Below are 21,593 nucleotides of genomic sequence, written 5' to 3' on the forward strand. Positions count from 1 at the left end.
ATACAAGTTTAAAAAAAGGCACAAATTAAAAAGAATAAGGGGCAAATGAAAAATAGGTGAAAAACACCAAAAAAAAAAAAAAAAGACACAGATGCAATAATGAATCAGACCCTTTGTGTTGTTGCAATTTTTTAACATACCAACACCTGTGTGTCCCTAACAAGTCCACCTGGTGCACCCCTCTCCCAAAATACAGAAAAAAAAGCAGTGATGCAATCATCATCAGCCTCTGCAGTGATACGAGCGCTGCTCCTGGCAGACTGGAGGTTAATGCGGTTATTGCTGTTGGTGTAATCTGGGATTATATTTCTGTGTGGGCCTGGCTGAGATATAATGGGGATTAGTCCAGACATTAAAGGGAGACACATCAGGGAGAAGTGGCGAAGACAGAGAGGAAAGTAGACGGGACGAAGAGCGACCCGTAACATGAGTTAGGAAGTATCAGTGATAATCACAGCATTATTTACCAACATGGCCGCAGCGCTCAGTGGGAAGTACGAGCTGGTGTCTCAGGAAAACCTCGAGGAATATCTGAAAGCTTTAGGTAAGAAATACTGGTTTTTATGTGACAGGAGCACGGTGGCTCAGTGGTTAGCACTCTATGGTGGCTCAGTGGCTAGCACTGCCGCCTTGAAGAGCTGGAGTCCTGAGTTCAAATCCCACCAAGGACAACATCTGCAAGGAGTTTGTATGTTCTCCCCGTGTTTGTATGGGTTTCCTCCGGGTTCTCCGGTTTCCTCCCACGTTCCAAAAACATGGGGGACGGTGTTGATAATGTGTGCAAAAACTGTTAAGCGCTGTGAAATATGTTGGCACTATATAAATAAAGATATAGAGATTATTATGGGAGATGATGATACTTTTATAATGTGATGTGAGATGATGATACTGGTAAGAAGGTCTTGCCAGTTTTTATAGGAAGAGGTAATGACCAGATCAGAAGCAGCTGAAATGGTGCTTTCCAGTTTCTGACCAGCATAGAAAGGGTCATTAACCTCTTCAGCACCAGAGGAAACTAAATCCATTTAATATAGGACACAAATCACACCATCTCTAAAGATCTGCGATTCATTTCTCGACGTGACTGTCTAACTCCCAGGGGGATGTGACATAATACTGGTATAATGTGATGGGAGGTAATAATACTGGGTTACATCATTCTTCTAGATCTGAATTTGGCTTTTCGGAAGATCGTTGTACTTCTGCGCCCAGAGAAGGAGTTTATAGTGGACGGGAACCACATGATAATCCGGACACTCAGCACCTTCCGGAATTACATCATGGATTTCACTTTGGGTGAAGAATTTGAAGAAAACCTAGGAGTCCTCGACGGTCGGATCTGCAAGGTATAAATGTGTGTGGAAAATGAGCCTCCAAGGCGCAACGTTTCATGAGCACAGTGTATAGGAGTCTAAACTCTCACAGTGCAGAGATGGCTGAGTGGAGCGTTGGGGAAAATAAAGTGGTTTCCTGAGAACGAAAACCCAGCAGCAAGTTCAGTAGAAGAATATAGCCCTTCACTGACTCCGAAGATTACCACTGACAGCTTCACCACCCCACACCACCAGCGATCTTATCAATGATAACATGCACACCCCAGACCACCAGGGATCTTATCACTGATAACATGCACACCCCAGACCACCAGGGATCTTATCACTGATAACATGCACACCCCAGACCACCAGGGATCTTATCACTGATAACATGCACACCCCAGACCACCAGGGATCTTATCACTGATAACATGCACACCCCAGACCACCAGGGATCTTATCACTGATAGCATGCACACCCCAGACCACCAGGGATCTTATCACTGATAGCATGCACACCCCAGACCACCAGGGATCTTATCACTGATAGCATGCACACACCAGACCACCAGGGATCTTATCACTGATAGCATGCACACCCCAGACCACCAGGGATCTTATCACTGATAGCATGCACACCCCAGACCACCAGGGATCTTATCACTGATAGCATGCACACCCCAGACCACCATGGATCTTATCACTGATAGCATGCACACCCCAGACCACCAGGGATCTTATCATTGATTACATGCACACCCTAGACCACCAGGGATCTTACCCTTTCATAACATGTGCTCCCTAGAAACTCACAGGAACGTTACCACTGAAAGCTTCAACACTCAAACATTGCTTTTTGTTAGGCAATCCCTGCATGTGTTGCAGCTGTCGAACGGCCACAAGGCATGCATCTGCGGAGACTCAAAAATATTTTTCAAGCACGCCGAAGTCACTCGGTTAGCAAACAATCATGCTCGGATACAGGATCGGACTGGGGTGTCTGGGGCCCACCAGGGTAATGGAGTCTAGGGGCCCACCCTATGGTTATATGCAAATATCTGTCAGTCGTTATCCCCATTATAGTGGAGCTTCGGCTGTAAAGCACAGACGGCTCCTGCACATCTACTGTGCGCCCTCCATAACTGGGATGTATAATTACGGTAGTTTACATTAATGAGATTCTTTGGTTAAAACAAGTTATCACTGATCCATGGGCTCCACAGGTTAGGGGATCACTTAGGTCCGACCATTAGAAACTGCACCGATCAGAAGAATGAGGAAGTTTTAGGCTGTGTGCCCACGATGCGATTTTTAAGCGTTTTTGCCGCGATTTTTGGCACGAAAACGTTTAAAAATCGTGTACAGAACGCCCCCTATGCATTCCTAAGGCATTCCGCACATGCTGTGCTAATGCTGCGCTTTTTTCCGCGGCGGAATAGCATCGCGGAAAAAAAATCGCAGCATGATCATTCTTTTGTGTGGAATCGCAAAGAATTGCCGCAATTCCGCACCCATAGGAATGCATGAGAATCGCATACTTCCCGCATGTGGCTATGCCCACCATGCGGGAAGTTAAGCGTCTCATGTGTGGTTGGTACCCACGGTGTGGAGGAGAGGAGACTGTCCTCCAGGCCCTGGGTACCATACCCCTGTAAAAAAGAGAATAAAAAATAAAAAATCGGGGTATATTTACCTTCCGGCGTCCCGCGCTGCATTCCCGGCCTCAGCGTTCCCAGTAATGCCTTGCGACAAGGTCCTGTGATGACGTAGTCTCGCGTGACTCTAGCGGTCTCGTGAGATCGCTATAGCAACGCGAGACCAACGTCATCACAGGTCTCGCAAGGCATTACTGGGAACGCTGAGGCCTGGGATGGCAGCGCGGGACGCCGGAAGGTAAATATACCCCGATTTTTTATTTTTTTATCATTTTTAACATTTTATCTTTTACTATTGAAGCTGCATAGGCAGCCTCAATAGTAAAAAGCTTCTCACACTTGTCAAACACTATGTTTGACGAGCTGACTAACCTGTCAATCACTTTCCAAGCGATGCTTCAAATCGCTTGGAAAGTGCTTGAGAAAATCGCGGCAAAATCGCAAACAGAATCGCGGTGAAATCGCGCGAAAAAAAACGCGCGATTTCTGGGAAGGAGTTTTCAGTGTGCGTTTTGACACGCAACGTGGGCACATAGCCTTATTGTTGATAGGACACTTATCCCCATTTTAAAATAGAGCGGCAGGTGGGATGTCTGACCGCAGCTCCATTCATTCTCTTTGGGGCTGCTATAAAAAAAAACAAGTGCAGCCACTGAGGGAATGATTGAATCAGTCATCAAGTCAGACATGCCACTCCAGTCTAATGGGGATGAAAAGTTCCATATATTGCTGAATGGGTGCAAGTAGTCAGACCCCCACCAATCAATACGTTATCACTTATCCTGTGGATAGTTGATTACTTTTTTCCACAGGAAAACCTCTGTAAGTGCATCTCTGCCGCTGTGTACAAAGTATTTAATCTCTAATGAAAATAAAGAATCTTCTAATATCAGAGAGAACAAATGGCTGCCAAATACAACACAATCCACTATACCAAGACCAATAATACCGCATACAGGGGAGAAATACCACCACACCATGACCTGACCACATGGTGAATAATACTACATACAAGGGACAAATACTGCAACACCATGACCAGACCAGATAGTGACCAAATAATACTACATACAAGGGACAAATACTGCCACACCATGACCAGACTACATAGTGACTGAATAATACTACATACAAGGGACAAATACTGCCACACCATGACCAGACTACATAGTGACTGAATAATACTACATAGAAGGGACAAATACTGCCACACCATGACCAGACCAGATAGTGACCAAATAATACTACATACAAGGGACAAATACTGCCACACCATGACCAGACCAGATAGTGACCAAATAATACTACATACAAGGGACAAATACTGCCACACCATGACCAGACCAGATAGTGACCAAATAATACTACATACAAGGGACAAATACTGCAACACCATGACCAGACTACATAGTGACTGAATAATACTACATACAAGGGACAAATACTGCCACATCATGACCAGACCAGATAGTGACTGAATAATACTACATACAAGGGACAAATACCGCCACACCATGACCAGACTACATAGTGACTGAATAATACTACATAGAAGGGACAAATACTGCAACACCATGACCAGACCAGATAGTGACCAAATAATACTACATACAAGGGACAAATACCGCCACACCATGACCAGACTACATAGTGACTGAATAATACTACATAGAAGGGACAAATACTGCCACACCATGACCAGACCAGATAGTGACCAAATAATACTACATACAAGGGACAAATACTGCCACACCATGACCAGACCAGATAGTGACCAAATAATACTACATACAAGGGACAAATACTGCCACACCATGACCAGACCAGATAGTGACCAAATAATACTACATACAAGGGACAAATACTGCCACACCATGACCAGACTACATAGTGACTGAATAATACTACATACAAGGGACAAATACTGCCACACCATGACCAGACCAGATAGTGACCGAATAATACTACATACAAGGGACAAATACTGCCACACCATGACCAGACCAGATAGTGGCCAAATAATACTACATACAAGGGACAAATACTGCAATACCATGACCAGACCAGATAGTGACCAAATAATACTACATACAAGGGACAAATACTGCCACACCATGACCAGACTACATAGTGACTGAATAATACTACATACAAGGGACAAATACTGCCACACCATGACCAGACCAGATAGTGACCGAATAATACTACATACAAGGGACAAATACTGCCACACCATGACCAGACCAGATAGTGGCCAAATAATACTACATACAAGGGACAAATACTGCAACACCATGACCAGACCAGATAGTGACCAAATAATACTACATACAAGGGACAAATACTGCCACACCATGACCAGACTACATAGTGACTGAATAATACTACATACAAGGGACAAATACTGCCACATCATGACCAGACCAGATAGTGACTGAATAATACTACATACAAGGGACAAATACTGCAACACCATGACCAGACCAGATAGTGACTGAATAATACTACATACAAGGGACAAATACTGCCACACCATGACCAGACTACATAGTGACTGAATAATACTACATAGAAGGGACAAATACTGCCACACCATGACCAGACTACATAGTGACTGAATAATACTACATAGAAGGGACAAATACTGCCACATCATGACCAGACCACATAGTGACCGAATAATACTACATACAAGGGACAAATACTGCCACACCATGACCAGACTACATAGTGACTGAATAATACTACATAGAAGGGACAAATACTGCCACATCATGACCAGACCAGATAGTGACTGAATAATACTACATACAAGGGACAAATACTGCCACACCATGACCAGACTACATAGTGACTGAATAATACTACATAGAAGGGACAAATACTGCCACATCATGACCAGACCAGATAGTGACCAAATAATACTACATACAAGGGACAAATACTGCCACACCATGACCAGACCAGATAGTGACTGAATAATACTACATACAAGGGACAAATACTGCCACACCATGACCAGACCAGATAGTGACCAAATAATACTACATACAAGGGACAAATACTGCCACACCATGACCAGACTACATAGTGACTGAATAATACTACATACAAGGGACAAATACTGCCACACCATGACCAGACCAGATAGTGACCGAATAATACTACATACAAGGGACAAATACTGCCACACCATGACCAGACCAGATAGTGGCCAAATAATACTACATACAAGGGACAAATACTGCAATACCATGACCAGACCAGATAGTGACCAAATAATACTACATACAAGGGACAAATACTGCCACACCATGACCAGACTACATAGTGACTGAATAATACTACATACAAGGGACAAATACTGCAACACCATGACCAGACCAGATAGTGACCAAATAATACTACATACAAGGGACAAATACTGCCACACCATGACCAGACTACATAGTGACTGAATAATACTACATACAAGGGACAAATACTGCCACATCATGACCAGACCAGATAGTGACTGAATAATACTACATACAAGGGACAAATACTGCAACACCATGACCAGACCAGATAGTGACCAAATAATACTACATACAAGGGACAAATACTGCCACACCATGATCAGACCAGATAGTGACTGAATAATACTACATACAAGGGACAAATACTGCCACACCATGACCAGACTACATAGTGACTGAATAATACTACATACAAGGGACAAATACTGCCACACCATGACCAGACCAGATAGTGACTGAATAATACTACATACAAGGGACAAATACTGCCACACCATGACCAGACTACATAGTGACTGAATAATACTACATAGAAGGGACAAATACTGCCACATCATGACCAGACCAGATAGTGACTGAATAATACTACATACAAGGGACAAATACTGCCACATCATGACCAGACTACATAGTGACTGAATAATACTACATAGAAGGGACAAATACTGCCACATCATGACCAGACCAGATAGTGACTGAATAATACTACATACAAGGGACAAATACTGCCACATCATGACCAGACCAGATAGTGACTGAATAATACTACATACAAGGGACAAATACTGCCACACCATGACCAGACTACATAGTGACTGAATAATACTACATAGAAGGGACAAATACTGCAACACCATGACCAGACCAGATAGTGACTGAATAATACTACATACAAGGGACAAATACTGCCACACCATGACCAGACTACATAGTGACTGAATAATACTACATAGAAGGGACAAATACTGCCACATCATGACCAGACCAGATAGTGACTGAATAATACTACATACAAGGGACAAATACTGCCACACCATGACCAGACTACATAGTGACTGAATAATACTACATACAAGGGACAAATACTGCAACACCATGACCAGACCAGATAGTGACTGAATAATACTACATACAAGGGACAAATACTGCCACACCATGACCAGACTACATAGTGACTGAATAATACTACATAGAAGGGACAAATACTGCCACATCATGACCAGACCAGATAGTGACCGAATAATACTACATACAAGGGACAAATACTGCCACACCATGACCAGACTACATAGTGACTGAATAATACTACATAGAAGGGACAAATACTGCCACATCATGACCAGACCAGATAGTGACCAAATAATACTACATACAAGGGACAAATACTGCCACACCATGACCAGACTACATAGTGACTGAATAATACTACATAGAAGGGACAAATACTGCCACATCATGACCAGACCAGATAGTGACTGAATAATACTACATACAAGGGACAAATACTGCCACACCATGACCAGACTACATAGTGACTGAATAATACTACATACAAGGGACAAATACTGCAACACCATGACCAGACCAGATAGTGACTGAATAATACTACATACAAGGGACAAATACTGCCACACCATGACCAGACTACATAGTGACTGAATAATACTACATAGAAGGGACAAATACTGCCACATCATGACCAGACCAGATAGTGACCGAATAATACTACATACAAGGGACAAATACTGCCACACCATGACCAGACTACATAGTGACTGAATAATACTACATAGAAGGGACAAATACTGCCACATCATGACCAGACCAGATAGTGACTGAATAATACTACATACAAGGGACAAATACTGCCACACCATGACCAGACCAGATAGTGACCAAATAATACTACATACAAGGGACAAATACTGCCACACCATGACCAGACTACATAGTGACTGAATAATACTACATACAAGGGACAAATACTGCAACACCATGACCAGACCAGATAGTGACCAAATAATACTACATACAAGGGACAAATACCGCCACACCATGACCAGACTACATAGTGACTGAATAATACTACATAGAAGGGACAAATACTGCCACACCATGACCAGACCAGATAGTGACCAAATAATACTACATACAAGGGACAAATACTGCAACACCATGACCAGACCAGATAGTGACTGAATAATACTACATACAAGGGACAAATACTGCCACACCATGACCAGACCAGATAGTGACCAAATAATACTACATACAAGGGACAAATACTGCCACACCATGACCAGACCAGATAGTGACCAAATAATACTACATACAAGGGACAAATACTGCCACACCATGACCAGACTACATAGTGACTGAATAATACTACATACAAGGGACAAATACTGCAACACCATGACCAGACCAGATAGTGACCAAATAATACTACATACAAGGGACAAATACCGCCACACCATGACCAGACTACATAGTGACCAAATAATACTACATAGAAGGGACAAATACTGCCACATCATGACCAGACCAGATAGTGACCAAATAATACTACATACAAGGGACAAATACTGCCACACCATGACCAGACCAGATAGTGACCAAATAATACTACATACAAGGGACAAATACTGCCACACCATGACCAGACTACATAGTGACTGAATAATACTACATACAAGGGACAAATACTGCAACACCATGACCAGACCAGATAGTGACCAAATAATACTACATACAAGGGACAAATACCGCCACACCATGACCAGACTACATAGTGACTGAATAATACTACATAGAAGGGACAAATACTGCCACACCATGACCAGACCAGATAGTGACCAAATAATACTACATACAAGGGACAAATACTGCAACACCATGACCAGACCAGATAGTGACTGAATAATACTACATACAAGGGACAAATACTGCCACACCATGACCAGACCAGATAGTGACCAAATAATACTACATACAAGGGACAAATACTGCCACACCATGACCAGACCAGATAGTGACCAAATAATACTACATACAAGGGACAAATACTGCCACACCATGACCAGACTACATAGTGACTGAATAATACTACATACAAGGGACAAATACTGCAACACCATGACCAGACCAGATAGTGACCAAATAATACTACATACAAGGGACAAATACCGCCACACCATGACCAGACTACATAGTGACCAAATAATACTACATAGAAGGGACAAATACTGCCACACCATGACCAGACCAGATAGTGACCAAATAATACTACATACAAGGGACAAATACTGCAACACCATGACCAGACCAGATAGTGACTGAATAATACTACATACAAGGGACAAATACTGCAACACCATGACCAGACTACATAGTGGCTGAATAATACTACATACAAGGGACACATACTGCCACACCCTGACCAGACCATATAGTGACCAAATAATACTACATACAAGGGACAAATACCGCCACACCATGACCAGACCAGATAGTGACCAAATAATACTACATACAAGGGACAAATACTGCCACACCATGACCAGACCAGGTAGTGACCGAATAATACTACATACAAGGGACAAATACCGCCACACCATGACCAGACTACATAGTGACTGAATGATACTACATACAAGGGACAAATACTGCCACACCATGACCAGACCAGATAGTGACCAAATAATACTACATACAAGGGACAAATACTGCCACACCATGACTAGACCAGATAGTGACCAAATGATACTACATACAAGAGACAAATACCGCCACACCATGACCAGACCAGATAGTGACCGAATAATACTACATACAAGGGACAAATACTGCAACACCATGACCAGACTACATAGTGACCAAATAATACTACATACAAGGGACAAATACTGCCACACCATGACCAGACTACATAGTGACCAAATAATACTACATACAAGGGACAAATACTGCAACACCATGACCAGACCAGATAGTGACCAAATAATACTACATACAAGAGACAAATACCGCCACACCATGACCAGACTAGATAGTGACCGAATAATACTACATACAAGGGACAAATACTGCAACACCATGACCAGACTACATAGTGACCAAATAATACTACATACAAGGGACAAATACCGCCACACCATGACCAGACTACATAGTGACTGAATAATACTACATAGAAGGGACAAATACTGCCACACCATGACCAGACCAGATAGTGACCAAATAATACTACATACAAGGGACAAATACTGCCACACCATGACCAGACCAGATAGTGACCAAATAATACTACATGCAAGGGACAAATACTGCCACACCATGACCAGACCAGATAGTGACCGAATAATACTACATACAAGGGACAAATACTGCAACACCATGACCAGACTACATAGTGACTGAATAATACTACATACAAGGGACAAATACTGCAACACCATGACCAGACTACATAGTGACCAAATAATACTACATACAAGGGACAAATACCGCCACACCATGACCAGACTACATAGTGACTGAATAATACTACATAGAAGGGACAAATACTGCCACACCATGACCAGACCAGATAGTGACCAAATAATACTACATACAAGGGACAAATACTGCCACACCATGACCAGACCAGATAGTGACCAAATAATACTACATACAAGGGACAAATACTGCCACACCATGACCAGACCAGATAGTGACCGAATAATACTACATACAAGGGACAAATACTGCAAAACCATGACCAGACTACATAGTGACTGAATAATACTACATACAAGGGACAAATATTGCCACACCCTGACCAGACCAGATAGTGACCAAATAATACTACATACAAGGGACAAATACCGCCACACCATGACCAGACCAGATAGTGACCAAATAATACTACATACAAGGGACAAATACCGCCACACCATGACCAGACCAGGTAGTGACCAAATAATACTACATACAAGGGACAAATACCGCCACACCATGACCAGACTACATAGTGACTGAATAATACTACATACAAGGGACAAATACTGCAACACCATGACCAGACCAGATAGTGACCGAATAATACTACATACAAGGGACAAATACTGCAACACCATGACCAGACCAGATAGTGACCGAATAATACTACATACAAGGGACAAATACTGCAACACCATGACCAGACTACATAGTGACTGAATAATACTACATACAAGGGACAAATACTGCAACACCATGACCAGACTACATAGTGACTGAATAATACTACATACAAGGGACAAATATTGCCACACCCTGACCAGACCAGATAGTGACCAAATAATACTACATACAAGGGACAAATACCGCCACACCATGACCAGACCAGATAGTGACCAAATAATACTACATACAAGGGACAAATACCGCCACACCATGACCAGACCAGATAGTGACCAAATAATACTACATACAAGGGACAAATACTGCCACACCATGACCAGACCAGATAGTGACCGAATAATACTACATACAAGGGACAAATACTGCCACACCATGACCAGACCAGATAGTGACCAAATAATACTACATACAAGGGACAAATACTGCCACACCATGACCAGACCAGATAGTGACCGAATAATACTACATACAAGGGACAAATACTGCAACACCATGACCAGACTACATAGTGACTGAATAATACTACATACAAGGGACAAATACTGCAACACCATGACCAGACTACATAGTGACTGAATAATACTACATACAAGGGACAAATATTGCCACACCCTGACCATACCAGATAGTGACTGAATAATACTACATACAAGGGACAAATACTGCCACATCATGACCAGACTACATAGTGACTGAATAATACTACATACAAGGGACAAATACTGCCACACCATGACCAGACCAGATAGTGACCGAATAATACTACATACAAGGGACAAATACTGCAAAACCATGACCAGACTACATAGTGACTGAATAATACTACATACAAGGGACAAATATTGCCACACCCTGACCAGACCAGATAGTGACCAAATAATACTACATACAAGGGACAAATACCGCCACACCATGACCAGACCAGATAGTGACCAAATAATACTACATACAAGGGACAAATACCGCCACACCATGACCAGACCAGGTAGTGACCAAATAATACTACATACAAGGGACAAATACCGCCACACCATGACCAGACTACATAGTGACTGAATAATACTACATACAAGGGACAAATACTGCAACACCATGACCAGACCAGATAGTGACCGAATAATACTACATACAAGGGACAAATACTGCAACACCATGACCAGACCAGATAGTGACCGAATAATACTACATACAAGGGACAAATACTGCAACACCATGACCAGACTACATAGTGACTGAATAATACTACATACAAGGGACAAATACTGCAACACCATGACCAGACTACATAGTGACTGAATAATACTACATACAAGGGACAAATATTGCCACACCCTGACCAGACCAGATAGTGACCAAATAATACTAAAATACAAGGGACAAATACCGCCACACCATGACCAGACCAGATAGTGACCAAATAATACTACATACAAGGGACAAATACCGCCACACCATGACCAGACCAGATAGTGACCAAATAATACTACATACAAGGGACAAATACTGCCACACCATGACCAGACCAGATAGTGACCGAATAATACTACATACAAGGGACAAATACTGCCACACCATGACCAGACCAGATAGTGACCAAATAATACTACATACAAGGGACAAATACTGCCACACCATGACCAGACCAGATAGTGACCGAATAATACTACATACAAGGGACAAATACTGCAACACCATGACCAGACTACATAGTGACTGAATAATACTACATACAAGGGACAAATACTGCAACACCATGACCAGACTACATAGTGACTGAATAATACTACATACAAGGGACAAATATTGCCACACCCTGACCATACCAGATAGTGACCAAATAATACTACATACAAGGGACAAATACCGCCACACCATGACCAGACCAGATAGTGACCAAATAATACTACATACAAGGGACAAATACCGCCACACCATGACCAGACCAGGTAGTGACCGAATAATACTACATACAAAGGACAAATACCGCCACACCATGACCAGACTACATAGTGACTGAATAATACTACATACAAGGGACAAATACTGCAACACCATGACCAGACCAGATAGTGACCGAATAATACTACATACAAGGGACAAATACTGCAACACCATGACCAGACTACATAGTGACTGAATAATACTACATACAAGGGACAAATACTGCCACACCATGACCAGACCAGATAGTGACCAAATAATACTACATACAAGGGACAAATACCGCCTCACCATGACCAGACTACATAGTGACTGAATAATACTACATACAAGGGACAAATACTGCCACACCATGACCAGACCAGATTGTGACCAAATAATACTACATACAAGGGACAAATACTGCCACACCATGATCAGACCAGATAGTGACCAAATAATACTACATACAAGGGACAAATACTGCCACACCATGACCAGACCAGATAGTGACCAAATAATACTACATACAAGGGACAAATACCGCCACACCATGACCAGACTACATAGTGACTGAATAATACTACATACAAGGGACAAATACTGCCACACCATGACCAGACCAGATAGTGACCAAATAATACTACATACAAGGGACAAGTACTGCCACACCATGACCAGACCAGATAGTGACCAAATAATACTACATACAAGGAACAAATACCGCCACACCATGACCAGACCAGATAGTGACCAAATAATACTACATACAAGGAACAAATACCGCCACACCATGACCAGACTACATAGTGGCTGAATAATACTACATACAAGGGACAAATACTGCAACACCATGACCAGACTATATAGTGACTGAATAATACTGCCACACCATGACCAGACCAGATAGTGACTGAATAATACTACACACAAGGGACAAATACCGCCACACCATGACCAGACTACATAGTGACTGAATAAAACTACACACAAGGGACAAATACTGCCACACCATGACCAGACTATATAGTGACTGAATAATACTGCCATACCATGACCAGACCAGATAGTGACTGAATAATACTACACACAAGGGACAAATACCGCCACACCATGACCAGACTACATAGTGACTGAATAATACTACATACAAGGGACAAGTACTGCCACACCATGACCAGACCAGATAGTGACCAAATACCACATACAAGGAACAAATGCCGCCACACAATGACCACACCACATATTACCACCACATAGTGAATGAATACTACAATTCTGATTATGAATACAAACCTTAAAACTAACAACACTGTTATTACCACCAGTGACATTATACACAGTAGCTCTGTATATAGTGTGAGTGTACAGGTAATACAGTGATCACCAGTGACATTATACACAGGAATTCTGTACACAGTACATAGTGTAAGTGTACAAGTAACACACTGACTCACCGGTGACGTTTGTAGTTGAAGTCTTTCATCTTCATCCAGTGCAGACCGTCATCACTTCTTCCAGCACGAACTCGTCTCTGCAGAAAATAACAGTTATCTATAGCTGATCGCTTCCAGAGCACATTCCCCACTATTTTCTCTGACTTCTAAACTATGTTAGAGCAACACAAGCACAAGTTATGATAGGTGAAGAAAAAAAAAAGACATAGTGCTGCCCTGCAAAGTAGCAGGACCCCCTTTTGTTTTCCCCATGACAGTAACCTGAAAAGTAAATTACAGCAGTAATAATGTCCCCTGATTGGCCCCTACAGGAATTATGTCCCCACTTGCCACCATAAACCAACAATGTACCTTCCTCATCCTGACCTCCATACAGTAATTATGTCACACCTTTATTTAATGTCCCCATCGTGGACCCCAATGTCCACTTTAATAAGGTCCGTATCCTGGCCCCTTCCAGTAATAATGTCCTCATCCTGGGCCCCTGTTTCCACTTTAATGACGCCCCCTCCCTGGGCCCCTATGTCTGCCTTTATGGCCACTACCTAGGCCAAGTTTGCTTATGAGGAGCCTTACAACAACATTATCTCAGATATAAATGAATGGACCATTATTGAAAAAACTTATCTAAAAACAAGACAACCACACAGAAAAACCAACCAACCGTGTCACCCTATAAAGGGGCCCTGATATCAAACTACCTAACAGCGGAGGTTGGCACCCTATACACAATCGAGATTGGCACCCCCGCTCAACGATGGCTGAAGCCTAGGACTCCTAAATAACCCTGGACTGGTGCAACATGCAGTCTCTTAATTGACCAGGAAAGGAGTGTATAGATGTTGCCAATGAAGGTAGTTGGGTAGGCAACAATGAAAAAGTGTGCAAAAAAGTGCTAATGACACAAACAATAAAGTGACATGTGCAGAACAGTTGAGTACATGACTGAACTGTCCCCTGTGACTCATAGCCTTCCTGTCAGTGGAGGTTGGCACCCTACTGGTCAGTGGAATGGCGCCCCCGCTCCACGACGGCTATCCCTCAGAGTCCCTAATATGACTGTTGATAATTTAACAAGGGTAGCAAAACAATATATTAATGGAAGGCATAATTCATACCAATGGTCCAATCATGACCTAGGCGGTAGAGAAAACAATGATTCATGTTGATAACAGTAAGAAAAAGAGGTTCTCAAGGTTGGTAGTTGATGAGAAGAACCTCAACGCGTTTCTCCTAACCGGATCATCAGGAGGTGGATGCTGTCCACCTCCTGACTATCCACCTCCCCCGACTCACGGACCCCATGCTGTCTGTCCCACTCCCCGTTCGCCCAGGCCCCCCAACGCTTACCTGGGTTTGTCGGGTGGTCGGTCAGGACAGCGTGCATGCGCCCGCGCGCGCCTCTGACTCCCTCCGTTAAAAAGGGCCCGCGTCCTTACATTTTTTTTTCTTCTTCCTCCTCCTCTCTGGGGCCCAGGGACCCACCGGGCATTTCACCGGTATCCCGGTGGGCCAGTCCGAGCCTGCTCGGATAACACCTCACGACCGCTCATCACTAATATCAAACTCTGGCCCATGGGCCAAATGTAGCCCGCAAAGTGAGTATATTTGGCCCGTGATGTTGGGTGGGTCACCCGAGTATATCTGGTCCAGGACGCCAGGCGGGCCACCCCCTCGGCATCACACTTCCAACTATTTCAGCATCCTAGAGGTTGGTACAGTTGAAAGAAATAATGGCTGAAGGAGCATCAGCTAATGCTCCCTCTCCCATAATTCCCCCTTTGTGTCTGAAGTCTCAGAGCAGCGGGCACGATCACGTCATTACAACACGCCCGTTGTACTGAGGTGTGCAGAAGATCTGAAGACACCATGAAGAGATTGGAGCAGTGGGGGAACGGGCAAAGGTGAGTATTTTATTTTGTTTAATGTTATTATTATTATTATTATTATTTATTGTTATAGCGCCATTTATTCCATGGCGCTTTACATGTGAGGGGGGTATACATAAAAACAAGTACAATAATCTTAAACAATACAAGTCATAACTGGTACAGGAGGAGAGAGGACCCTGCCCGTGAGGGCTCACAATCTTCAAGGGATGGGTGATAATACAGTAGGCGAGGGTAGAGCTGGTCGTGCAGCGGTTTGGTCGATCGGTGGTTACTGCAGGTTATAGGCTTGTCGGAAGAGGTGGGTCTTCAGGCTCTTTTTGAAGGTTTCGATGGTAGGTGAGAGTCTGATATGTTGTGGTAGAGAGTTCCAGAGTAGGGGTGATGCGCGAGAGAAATCTTGTATGCGATTGTGGGAAGAGGAGATAAGAGGGGAGTAGAGAAGGAGATCTTGTGAGGATCGGAGGTTGCGTGCAGGAAAGTACCGGGAGACGAGGTCACAGATGTATGGAGGAGACAAGTTGTGGATGGCTTTGTATGTCATGGTTAGGGTTTTGTAATGGAGTCTCTGGGCAATTGGGAGCCAGTGAAGGGATTGACAGAGGGGAGAAGCTGGGGAATAGCGGGGGGACAGGTGGATTAGTCGGGCAGCAGAGTTTAGAATAGATTGGAGGGGTGCGAGAGTGTTTGAGGGGAGGCCGCAGAGCATGAGGTTGCAGTAGTCAAGGCGAGAGATGATGAGGGCATGGACTAGGGTTTTTGCAGATTCTTGGGTGAGGAATGAACGGATGCGTGAAATATTTTTGAGTTGAAGTCGGCAGGAAGTGGAAAGGGTTTGGATATGTGGTTTGAAGGAGAGATCAGCATCAAGGATTACTCCGAGGCAGCGAGCTTGTGGGACTGGGGAGAGTGGGCAGTCATTTACTGTAATTGATAGGTTCGTAGGGGGGGTCACGTGAGATGGGGGAAAGATGATGAATTCTGTTTTGTCCATGTTGAGTTTCAGATATCTAGTGGAGAAGAAGGATGAAATAGTGGACAGACATTGAGGGATTCTGGTTAGTAGGGAGGTGATATCTGGTCCAGAGATGTAGATCTGTGTGTCATCAGCATAAAGATGATACTGAAAGCCATGAGATTCTATGAGCTGTCCCAGGCCAAAGGTGTAAATAGAGAACAGCAGGGGCCCTAGGACTGAACCTTGTGGGACTCCGACAGATAGGGGGCGAGGTGAGGAGGTGGTGTGTGAGTGGGAGACGCTGAATGTCCGGTCTGTTAGGTATGATGAGATCCAGGAGAGGGCCAAGTCTGTGATGCCGAGGGATGAGAGGGTCTGTAATAATAGGGAATGGTCCACTGTGTCAAAGGCAGCCGACAGGTCCAGGAGGAGGAGGACAGAGTAGTGTCGCTTGCTCTTGGCAGTTAAGAGGTCATTGGTGACCTTAGTAAGGGCAGTTTCAGTGGAGTGGTGTGACCGGAAGCCAGATTGTAAGCGGTCGAAGAGGGAGCAAGAAGAGAGATGGGAGGACAGTTCAAGGTAGACGTGTTGTTCCAGTAGCTTGGAGGCGTATGGGAGAAGTGATATAGGGCGATAGCTAGATACAGAGGATGGGTCAAGAGAGGGCTTTTTGAGGATAGGTGTGATGGAGGCATGTTTAAAGCTTGAGGGGAAAACACCAGTTGTTAGTGATAGGTTGAAGAGATGGGTTAGGGTTGGGATGAAGACTGTGGTGAGGTTTGGGATGAAGTGGGATGGGATCGGGTCGAGTGCACAGGTGGTGAGATGTGATCTTGAGAGTAGAGTGGAGAGTCGATCTTCTGTAATGGTGGAGAAGTTGGTTTTGAAGGTGGAGGGCTGGGAAGTCGGGAGGAAGGGCTCTGGGGGTTGTTGACCAAAACTGTCCCTGATGTTATCAATTTTCTGCTTGAAAAATGAGGCAAAGTCTTCAGCTGAGATGAGTGGGGAGGGAGGAGGTGCTGGGGGGCGGAGGAGAGAATTGAAGGTGTTGAATAACTGTTTAGGGTTGTGAGACAGGGAGGATATGAGAGATGAGAAGTAGGTTTGTTTAGCTGTGGCGAGTGTGGTCTTGAAAGTAGTGAGGGACTGTTTGAATGCGATGAAATGCTCGTTGGAGTGGGATCTTTTCCATCTGCGCTCAGCAGCCCTGGAAGCTCGCCTCAGCTCTTTGGTCAGGCTGGTGTGCCAGGGCTGTCTGTTGATTTTGCGAGTTTTGGTATGTGTAAGTGGGGCAGCGGATTCCAAAGCTACAGCTATTGTGGTGTTATATAGAGCGGCAGCGTCATCCGCATTGTGTAAGGAACTTATATCTGTTGGGCCTATTATACTGTATGGAGCACTATTTGAGGCCATTATAAAGTATGGAGCACTGTGTAGGCGCATTATACTCTATGGAGCACTGTGTGGGTCATTATATTGTATAGAGCACTATGCGAGGCCATTATTCTGTATGGAGCACTATGTGGGGCCTATTATACTATATGAAGCACTATATAGGCCTATTATAGTGTATGAAGCACTATATAGGTCTATTATACTGTATGAAGCACTATATACACCTATTATACGATAAGGCGCACTATGCAAGGCCATTATACTATATGTAGCACTATGTGGGGTCTATTATACTGTATGAACCACTATATAGGCCTATTATATTGTATGAAGCCCTATGTGAGGCCATTATTCTGTATAGAGCAGTACTTGGGCCTATTATACTGTATGGAGCACTATGTGGGGTCTATTATACCGTATGAAACACTATGTGGGGCCTATTATACTGTATGGAGCAATATTTGATGCCATTATACTGTATAGAGCAGTAATTGGGCCTGTTATACTGTATGGAGTACTATGTGGGCCATTATACTGTATGGAGCACTATGTGAGGTGTATTATACTTTATGGAGCACTATGTGGGGCCATTATACTGTATGAAGCATTATGTGGGCCTATTATACTGTATGGAGCACTTTGTGGGGTGTATTATACTTTATGGAGCACTATATGGGGCGTATAATACTGCACGAAGCACAATGCGGGAACATTATACTGTATAGAGCACTATGTAGGGTGTATTATACTGTAAGGAGCACAATGTGAGGCCATTTTAATGTATGGAGCACTATGTGGGGCTATTATACTGTATGGAGCATTATGTGGGGCAGTTATATTATATGAAGCACCATGTGGGGCCATTATACTGTATGGAGCACTATGTGGGCCAATTATACTGAATGGAGCACTATGTGGGGCTATTATACTGTATGGAGCATTATGTGGGGCAGTTATATTATAGGAAGCACCATATGGAGCCATTATACTGCATGGAGCACTATGTGTAGCCATTATACTATAAGAAGCACCATGTGGGGGCATTTTGCTATATGGAGCAATTTATGGGGACAATTATAATGTTTGGAGCACTATGTGAGGCATATTATACTGTATGGAGCACAATGCAGGGCCATTTTAGTGTATGCAGCAATATGTGGGGCCATTATACTGTATAGAGCACCATGTGGGGCCATTAAAATGTATGGAGCACTATTTGAGGTAATTATTCTGTATGGAGCACTGTGAGTTCATTATACTGTATGGAGCACTATGTGATCCTAGTATACTGTATGGAGCATTATGTGGGGCTATTATACTGTATGGAGCACTATGTGGGGTGTATTATACTGTATGGAGCACTATGTGGGGTCATTATATTGTATGGTACACTATGTGTGGCCATTATAATATATGGAGCACTATGTGGGGCCATTATAATGTATGGAGCACTATGTGGGGCCATTATAATGTATGGAGCACTATGCAGGGCCATTATAATGTATGGCGCACTATGCAGGGCCATTATAATGTATGGAGCACTATGCAGGGCCATTATAATGTATGGAGCACTATGCAGGGCCATTATACTGTATGGAGCACTATGCAGGACCATTATAATGTATGGGGCACTATGCAGGGCCATTATAATGTATGGGGCACTATGTGGGATCATTATTCTGTATAGAGCACTATGTGAGGCTATTATGCTATATGGAGCACTATGTGGGGCCATTATACTGTATGGAGCACTATGCAGGGCTATTATAATATATGGAGCACTATGTGGGGCCATTATAATGTATGGAGCACTATGTGGGGCCATTATAATATATGGAGCACTATGTGGGGCCATTATAATGTATGGAGCACTATGTGGGGCCATTATAATGTATGGAGCACTATGCAGGGCCATTATAATGTATGGCGCACTATGCAGGGCCATTATAATGTATGGCGCACTATGCAGGGCCATTATAATGTATGGAGCACTATGCAGGGCCATTATAATGTATGGAGCACTATGCAGGGCCATTATACTGTATGGAGCACTATGCAGGACCATTATAATGTATGGGGCACTATGCAGGGCCATTATACTGTATGGAGCACTATGCAGGGCTATTATACTGTATGGAGCACTATGCAGGGCCATTATACTGTATGGAGCACTATGCAGGACCATTATACTGTATGGAGCACTATGTGGGGCCATTATACTGTATGGAGCACTATGCAGGGCCATTATAATGTATGGGGCACTATGTGGGATCATTATTCTGTATAGAGCACTATGTGAGGCTATTATGCTCTATGGAGCATTATGTGGGGCCATTATACTGTATGGAGCACTATGCAGGGCTATTATACTGTATGGAGCACTATGCAGGGCCATTATAATGTATGGGGCACTATGTGGGATCATTATTCTGTATAGAGCACTATGTGAGGCTATTATGCTCTATGGGGCACTATGTGGGGTCATTATTCTGTGTGGAGCACTACGTGGACCAATTACACTGTATGGAAAGCAATGCAGGG

General features: G+C 43.4%; 1 protein-coding gene across 3 annotated transcripts in view; it reads left to right on the top strand.

Moving 5' to 3' along the window:
- The first annotated feature begins 203 nt into the window (after window positions 1-203).
- Window positions 204-21,593, top strand: part of RBP5 (retinol binding protein 5) — a 32,671-nt gene continuing 11,281 nt past the window's right edge. For 2 of the 3 annotated variants that reach the window (XM_073552983.1, XM_073552984.1), the window contains exons 1-2: window positions 204-544; window positions 1,168-1,346. In XM_073552983.1, the coding sequence (XP_073409084.1) occupies window positions 472-544; window positions 1,168-1,346 (252 nt within the window). In that variant the 5' untranslated portion in view covers window positions 204-471. The remainder of the gene's footprint in view (window positions 545-1,167; window positions 1,347-21,593) is intronic. The other variant, XM_073552985.1, reaches the window with a different exon arrangement.

This window comes from Dendrobates tinctorius, unplaced genomic scaffold, assembly GCF_039654945.1.
Source record: "Dendrobates tinctorius isolate UK_male_01 unplaced genomic scaffold, ASM3965494v1 ptg000196l, whole genome shotgun sequence".
Taxonomy (NCBI): domain Eukaryota; kingdom Metazoa; phylum Chordata; class Amphibia; order Anura; family Dendrobatidae; genus Dendrobates; species Dendrobates tinctorius.